We start from the raw sequence: 9,047 nt of genomic DNA, 5'->3' as shown, positions 1-9,047 counted from the left end.
AAATTCAGAATGTTTGTCTATATGAAGATGCCTTAGATCCCCCAGACAGGAATAAGATGCTTCCTCTTACAGTTATTATATCAAGCAATTAATTTCAGACAGTCTATGATTTTAAGGAACTAAAATTTCATAGTGAGTTAAGAAAATAGTCTCTCAGTGAAGGAAGCTGAGATTTGTCCTTGGAGAATATATGTTTCTTGCTGAGTTTGCAGCTGGCTTTATGTGTCCTTCATGAACGGCAAGACAAACGTTGACTATTCAAGGTCTTATTTATTGTCTTACTTCATATCCAGAAGTCATTTATCTTATATTAACAGTTAACTTTAGTGTCCCATTAAGACCCCTCACGTCCTCTGTTTTGCAATAGCTCTCCTTAAAGCTCCCTTTACATCTTGGTTCCTTAGGCTGTAGATCAAGGGGTTGAGCATGGGTGTGACCACAGTGTAGAACACTGCGATGATCTTGCCCCCAGCCCTGGAGGACTTCGACTGGGGTCTCATGTACATGAAGATAGCAGTTCCATAGAATAAGGCCACCACTGTCAGATGGGAGGCACAGGTGGATAGTGCCTTATGTCTTCCAGAGGTAGACCGTATCCTGAGAACTGATAGAAGAATACGGACATAGGAAACAACAATGAGGAGGAAAGGGATGAAGACAATAATAATACTGAAGACAAAAACAACCAGCTCAGTAAATGAGGTGTCAGTGCAAGCCAACCTCAGGACAGAGGGGACCTCACAGAAAAAGTGATTCAGGACATTGGGCCCACAGTAGGGCAAACTAAAGGTGAGGACATTGATAACCATGGAACTCAGGAAGCTACTGGACCAAGAAATGGCTGCCAATTGGACACAGATACTTTGGTTCATAATGACAGTATAATGAAGAGGGTGACAAATGGCTACATATCTGTCATAAGCCATGACCCCAAGAAGAACACATTCAATCATTCCAAAGGAGAGGGAGAAGTACATCTGAGTAGCACAGCTAGAGAATGGGATGGTCTTTTTCCCCACCATATTGGACAGCATCTGTGGGACATAGGTGGATGTGTAGCAGATATCTAGAAAGGATAAATTAGTGAGAAAGAAGTACATGGGGGTTTGGAGACGAGGTTCTATCTGAATAATAGTGATAATTACAATATTCCCCACTACTGTTAGTAAATAGAAAAACAAGAACACAATAAAAAGAATGAGCCTCATCTTTGGTTGAGATGAGAGTCCCAGGAACACAAATTCAGTCACAGTGAAGTTTGTTTTTATCATATCCATTTTCCAAGCCACTTCCTTCTTACAGAACCATCCACTTGAAGACAAACATCAAATGTCCCATATTACAGTGTTAGAAACTCAAGACATAAATAAGAAAACAAAGAGAAGCCTTGATCTGGAGTTATGTCTTGAGTACCTGAGTTGTACTACAAATGGAAAACTTTTCTTCTACTTTTGGAGGACATAGTCTCTTAATGAGATTAAGATTTTCAAACTCAATGACTGTTTAAGTTAAACAGATACACTTGAATTTTCTCCAAGGATATGTTTTTTCGCTTGTTCATAATCTGTTCAAAACCTACTCATTCTTCAAAGCCTTCCTCAAGCCCTACCTCTTTAAAAAGATCTGATTATGTCTTTGTTCCACACTGAACAACAGGACAGCATGGAACTTAAGAAGAAAACAATGATGGGCATAGCTTTCTGTGCTAACCTAAAAATAATGGCAGAAACAGAATGGCAGATACATTCTTCTGTATCACTCTGATGCAACCTTCTCCTGTTGAAAGAGACTGAAGCCCTGAAGAACGAAGACTGCACACATTACCAACAAAACCAGTCATGGATCACACTAGTGGCCAATTCCACTGACCTCACCATCTCCATATTGTGGAGTCTTTGATAGTTCCATTATGTAAAAACACAGGAGAAATTATTTTTTGCAGGTTAAATTAAATGTGTATAAAGAATTTAAGACAATGTCTACATGTAAGAGACAATCCAGAAATAACATCCAGTGTTAATTGTTCTACTACTGTACAGTGATGCTACATTTTCTAGAATTCACTTCTATAGTAAAAACTTTCAAAGAAAAAATATTAATGAAAAGGATCCAGACAAGTTAAAGTTACCAGGTCTACTCACTGAGAGCTCCTCATCCCCCACCCTGTGCCTACTTACTCTAGATGTATTTATGCACCAAATTAATATGTTTGGTTAACTGACTTGCAGCCATGAGCAGATCAAAAGAAGCGACTTAAGGCAGATATGGGGTAAGGAAGAGTCCTAGAGGCAGGGACAGTTACTGCAGTCAGAAAAAAAAAAACAACTTCCAATCATTCCTTCACTCATTTGTTCATTCATTTTTGTCTTTTTTCTTTTTTTTCAAAAATCCGTTATGATAATCTAGTATGAACCAGATGCTGGGCATACACTGGTAAATACAATATGTGCTTTTAAAAGTCTCAGAGCTCAGAGTCCAGTGGAAAGTTGTGATGAAGGAAACAGCCACATCCCTGAGAGCATGGGGAATCTTATCAGGAAGACCTTTCAGAACCAAGTAGTTGTGGGTCATGAAAAAGACTGCTTTATGCAACACATCCTTTCTCAAATAGTATCGATTCACATGTAATGTCTTTTAAAGGGCTTTCTTATATTTTGATATAAATCAGCGCTTTTCAAATCAAATAATTCAGTGAGCTACACTAAATTATCTAAAACCTGAAGTTCAGGGATAAAGGACAGATAGACCTGGAAAGAGGAGGGAAAAGTCAGCACACAGTCCTGTTTTCATCAGGAAGCAAGAAAGGGAGTGAGTGGGAGTTCCAGAGCTCCCTTCCAGGCCCTTCAAACAGCACAAAGGAAGTTCTGTTGCAAAGAAGAAATGTTTTGGTGATTTTAGAAGTGATTATGACCCAAATGACTTCCAAATGAGTTTCTCAGTTGACAAAGTGGCACACAATCAGAAGATGGCACCGCTAGTGGTGCGATGGGTCTCAGTGGCTAGATTCCCCTGGAGGGCATGATGACCTGTGTGAGTCCACCACGTGCCCATGCACAATTCATGACACCAACCTGTGCCCCAACGGTCCACATCTGTGGGACTGGGGCAGAGCACACTCCTCAGAATTGATGCACGAGATAAATGAGATAACGCAAGTAAAGCACCTAAAACAGAGTTAGACATGTACAGTAAGAACTCAATATATGTTAACTATTATCATTATGATTCATGTGATCCTCATTAGAGGATCCTTGTTAAGTGCACACATCATGAATTATTGGCATTCTTCACCTACTCTCCTAAATAACAGAAAGACTAAGTCTTTAAGACGGTTAAACATCTTGTCCTAAATCACTGAATCACTGAATAAATACACAACACACATGTGTATGAACATAGCTGTATCTACAGTGAGGAAACCACAGCAAATGTAATAGTCCTGGTTCTCTAGGCATGTATGTATGTGAAGAACTGCGTTTACATAAAGAACATAAATATACTGGCCCAATACTTAAATACCGTTTATATTTTGAAGACTCAATAAAATAGGATATTCCCTTTAGTTCCTTTACATGCACAAACAGCATTTTTAGTTACTTGATGGCTGCAGCTGCTGAAAGAGAGTTAGGACCTATTCAGTGTCACTTTCCAGGATACAAATCTGTTTCTATTCCTATCAGAACACAGAGTTGCAAATCCATTACAAGGAAAGGAGGAATAAAGACACTTTTGTAGATAAATGTATCTCCTACAATAGGAAGCAAACTCACCCAATTAGATATAGGTTGAAAAAAGCCCTGAATAGTTTGTAATTTCCTGTAGATTCTATACAGCCATCTCAAGCAAGCAAGCAACCACATAGCTGACTGCACACCTCCATCTTAACTTACAAGGCAAAACGCTGCTGTTGCTAACTGCCTCCTTCCAACTTTTCTGCCTGGAAAATTCAGTTCTATTCAGTCCTTCAAATACTAGGCATGTATGACGTTCTCTTAGAAATTCTCCCTAACCTAATTCATCTGAACAAAGTTAACCAGAGCACCTTCCACTGAACCATTTTCATCCTTTGAACATACTTGATTGTTGTCCTTAAACGTGTGAGTGAATACAAAATTATGAATCTATCTCTCCAGTTGACTTGGGGTTTCTAGGGATATTGTCATGTTTAGTTATGTTTTACCATTCCTTAGCACATAATAAGCACTATTAAATGTTGATAAAAATCAAATAAACTCCTATTTCTTATTTTTCTTAAGTCTTGAGCTCAGATTAAGAATAAATTCACACCTCGTGGTACTTTTAATGAAAGAATAGAATCCAACAAAATCATTTACTCCCAAATCACTTCTTTTTCTAAACAATACTATGGTTCAAAAGCCTTCTAATTCAGTTTGGAGAAAGAGAGAGAGAGAGAGAGAGAGAGGGAGAGGGAGAGAGGGAGAGAGGGAGAGAGAGAGAGAGAGAAATAATGTGGCTTGATGCTAAGAAGGTATAGCATGTGCTAACTTACACTTCACTCAAGCTTATGTTATTTTGTCTTCATATAGACACAGCATATCAGGCATTTTACATATTTCACAGAAAAAAATGACTGCTCTATCTGTTTTGCAAGTCACAGGAAGAAATCTAAAATATATTTTATGCCAAACTAGAGAAAGCTAACGTTCTTTCATAAATTCAAGGATTTTTAAAAGCTAAATGTTCAATCTTTGCAATCTAAATCATTTGTGCAAATGAAAACATTGTTTGCTCCAAATTGTTTATTAAATTTGGAGGATAGATTTGATGTGTAGCCATGATATTGTTGGTCTTTCATAATACATACCTCCTTTTCCAGGGATAATTTTGCAAGGCACTGTAGTGTAAAGGTAAAAATCACCTCTGGAAAAGGACAACCAGAATATGAATTCTGACTCTACTGGTTCTCTGGTGGGTCACTTAGGTAAGTTACAAAACTTTTCTGAGCCTCTTTTTTTTTCTCCTAGGATAAGTGAGAACTATATTAGTATCTAATTCATAGGATTATCTTAATGATTACATTAGAAAGGCCATCTAGTGGTTTTAGCATAGTATCTGACACATAGTGAGAACTTAAGAAATCGTAGCTCACAATATTATATAAACTCTAGGCTTATAATCAATTTGCTATAAATAAATTTATGCTCTGAAAGTGGAAAGACTGTTAGACATAATTATATTGGAAGTTATTTGTTACATCACTGCAGAAACGTTTAGAATCTACACAAACCTATATAATCTCTTCATAGGTGTAGTATTGCCAAAATGTGTAATGTCTTTTCACCCATTATCAGTTCATCCATCAACTAAAGATGCTAAAGATTAATGACTAAGAAGTTTAAAAATTAAGAATAAAGATAACATCATAATCCTGTTTCCTACCTTGTTAAGGAAAAACATTAGGAAAATCTAACCAGGAAGACTTCAAATATTTTTGCCAGTGCTTCCATTGGTGAGTTTTGAAAAACATACTAGAAAATGAATTAATCATATTTTTCTAAAAGCACCACTAAATTGTTTATGAATTGTATTGTAGATGATTATTTACCACTTAGTCTAAATTAGTTTCACAAAGTCTTTCTTTTAAGTTTATTTATTTATTTTTGAGAGAGAGAAAGAGAGAGAGAGAAAGAGCACAAGCAGGAGAGGGGCAGAAAGAGAGGGAGAGAGAGAATCCCAACCATGTTTTATGCTGTCAGCACAGAGCTGATATGGGTCTCTATCTAATGAACCCAGAGATCATGACCTGAGCAGAAACCAAGAGTCAGACACTTAACTGACTGAGCCACTCAGGCATCCCTTTCAGAAAATCTCTAAACAAATAATGGGGATTTGGATTTGATGCGACATGGAAAAGAAGGAGGAAAATATGAAAGCAAGCGGCTCAAGAAGGCCACGCTCTGAAAGGAAGCCAACTCTACACTCCAGCAAGAATACCATGTTAGTAAACATTAACACAAGTTAACAAATTGTAATCTTCAGTAGAGGCAGTTAAATCACCTGTCCACCCCACCTGCAAAAACAAACCAAAAAAAAAACCTTTCTTTATGGGAAAGAAAAAATCACCAAAAAAGAAAATGATATTAGTTTCTGTGTATTATAATTCTCTATTACATGACAAATATTTGTAGGTACTTTGCTGATATTAAATTGCATTTTTACAGCAACTCCAAAATGTACTTCTATCCATTTTAAAAATGAGACGATTGAAGATCAGAGATACTACATAGCTTTTTCAGTCAGAGCTTTAGCTGAGCCCTAATTTGTATGTTAGTCTGTGTAACTCCAAAATCTTCTAGGTAAATAACTGATAGTTTTATTTTACTATTACTATTTTTTTACATCTAATAGACGATTGTAATCATAGGCACAACAGATAAAACATACCCGAAGGCTGTACCCAATACAAAGCAATAGCCTGCTTCATACCTGTCCTCATCACATACTCATGTACACAAAAACCCATGAAGAGCAGCAGACACGATATCCATGTGTCAAAAATGTAATTCCATGGAAATAAAAACAAATCTCTTTTTTATGATGAGAGATAGTGCTATAATCCAACTCAGCCTTTTTATAAAGGTGATGAGTGCGTATGTAGTGCAATCCCTAATTCATCTGAGTTCCCTCGCTTTAGGACCTTAGGCTCAATTTGAGATTCTTGAGGGATAATGTCCCAGATCAGTAATTAAAGCTTAATTATTTTTTCTGAGGGATTCCTGGTTGATGCATTTGTTGGTTGCTCCCTGTCCCCTACCTTCTCGGCATATGAACATGTATCATGGTTAAAGTGACCCTTCCCAGTGACCAGGATGTCCTGATCCTTCAGTGCTGCCTAATACTGATTATTATAAATACGAGTACATTCATTGCAAGAAGAGCAAAATGTAAAATGCAGAGTTCAAAGATCAAACACAAAGCCATTTCTTGGAATCTACTGGAATTTAGAGATAGTAATGGTGTTGGTGTACTCTCATCTATCCACATAGCAAATTTGAGCCTATGTACCCCTCTCCATGATCATAGCAAACTCTAGAACCATGTACTATTGTATAGCAATGAAACACACACTGTTTTTAGGGGAAACAGTAGGGCCAGAGTGGGGACTTCCTAAATGTGACAGCGAGCACATCACTTTACTTTCGTGAGCCTCAGCTTATGCATCTTTAAAATGGATACAAAAATATCTACACCACTACATTGCTCCCTTGTTATGGAATTAAAGGAGGAAGTGAAAAAAAAGGGAAAAAACAGGGAAGGAAGAGAGAGGGAGGGAAGTAAAAAGTTAACATTAGTTAAGTCCTTCCAATGTACAAAGAGCCAGCTGAGTCAAACCGTGCCTTAACATAATGATATTGCTTAATCTGCTAATTCTCAAACCTTGAATGGCTGTTGTAGTTTATTTGGCTTTATTTATCAATTTATTTATCAATGCCCAGACCTACCTGGAATCAAATCATAATCCTTGCAGATAGGACTCTGGTATAAGTATTTTTAAAAGCTCTCCAGGTGAGCCCTTAACACTTGATTTTCCAATGTTTTTACTGGGGAAAAAAATACACTTGTGAACTTACACAAAACTGAGTCCAAAATATTCAACCTCTTAGAGAGTTTCAAACTGTTATTTCCATTTTTTCCCTACTGTATTACAACTTTTAAGAACTGCTGTTGAAAACATTCTAAAAAGTACTGCATCCAAGACTTTTTGGAATGTCCAGTTTTACTTTGCTTGGATAAAGCTGGAGATTCCCAGAGTAAATCCCTACCAGGTATCAACCCCTGAGAGTGCATTGGCTTTGGAATTGCAACTGAAGCTACTTAGAACACAAAGGAAAAACAATACGTGGAACAAATTTGTTACCATATATTTGAGCCTCAAAACTCTGGGAAACCGAGGACTCCACTAGACTGAAATCTAGTGATTGCTTTCCTAGGCTTGGGTAGTTCATAAGTGATACAATAAGCACTGGAATTTCTCGCACATTAATATGTACATTGTTGGGGTGCCGGGGTGGCTCAGTCGGTGAGCATCCGACTTCGGCTCAGGTCATAATCTCACGGATCGGATCATGGGTTCAAACCCCGCATTGAGCTCTGTGTTAACAACTAGCTCAGGACCTGGAGCCTGCTTTAGATTCTGTATCTCCCTCTCTCTCTGACCCTCCCCTGCTCATGCTCTCTCTCTTTCTTTCTCTCTCTCTCAGAAATAAATAAAACATTAATTTTTTTAAAGAAAATATATACATTGTCTGGGTCCGTTATAAATTCTGGATGTTTTTTGAATCAATATGGGATCCTATTGATGACATGACAACATGATTTTATATACAGAAAACCCAGAAATCTCAATCAAAAACTTGTTAGAACTATTACAAAATTTTAGTAAATCTTCAGTGTAAAAAAATCAGTATGCAAAATTAGTTGCATTTATGTATCTTAACAACAAACTATCTAAAAGGGAAATTAATAAAAAATTCCATTTACCCTAACATCAAAACAAATAAAATATTTAGGAGTAAATTTAACCAAGGAGATGAAAGATCTGTTCAGTACAAACTAAAAGACATTGATGAAAGAGATTGAAAAAGACATAAATAAATTTTTAAAAAACCACTGTTTATGGATCAGAAAGAATAAGATTGTTAAAATGTCCATACTACTTTAAATGTCCATACTGCCCAAAACCAATCTACAGGTTCAATCTATCAAAAACCTCAATGACCTTTTTCCCAGATACATAAATAAAATGTTTTAATGCATATGGAAAGGCCATGAATAGCCAAAACAGTCTTGAATAAGAACAAAACTGATGTCCTCATACTGTCTTATTTTACAATATATTACAAAATACTGTAATTAAGGAGTATGGTGCTGGAGTGAAAACAGACATGTACACCAATGGAATTGAATACAGAGCCCAGAAAAGGCTGATCATTGAAGGTCAACTGATCTTCAACAAAGGTGCAAAGGAACCCACAATGGGGAACTATAGTCTCTTCAATAAACATTGAGAAAACTGGATATCCACT

At 36.9% G+C, this 9,047-nt stretch overlaps 1 protein-coding gene across 1 annotated transcript; it reads right to left on the bottom strand.

Moving 5' to 3' along the window:
• Positions 1-344: 344 nt before the first annotated feature.
• Positions 345-1,277, bottom strand: LOC144238516 (olfactory receptor 2G3-like). Its single transcript, XM_077772315.1, has one exon. It carries the CDS (start codon positions 1,275-1,277, stop codon positions 345-347), a length of 933 nt encoding a protein of 310 aa, XP_077628441.1.
• Between the last annotated feature and the right edge of the window lie 7,770 nt (positions 1,278-9,047).

Source organism: Crocuta crocuta, unplaced genomic scaffold (assembly GCF_008692635.1).
Source record: "Crocuta crocuta isolate KB4526 unplaced genomic scaffold, BGI_CrCroc_1.0 scaffold405, whole genome shotgun sequence".
NCBI lineage: Eukaryota > Metazoa > Chordata > Mammalia > Carnivora > Hyaenidae > Crocuta > Crocuta crocuta.
Note: the sequence above shows the minus strand (reverse complement) of the source record. Positions and strands in the feature narration are given on the sequence as shown.

Coding starts and splice junctions, on each gene's coding strand:
- LOC144238516 (XM_077772315.1), bottom strand. CDS start 1,277: ATGGATATGATAAAAACAAACTTCACTGTGACTGAATTTGTGTTCCTG.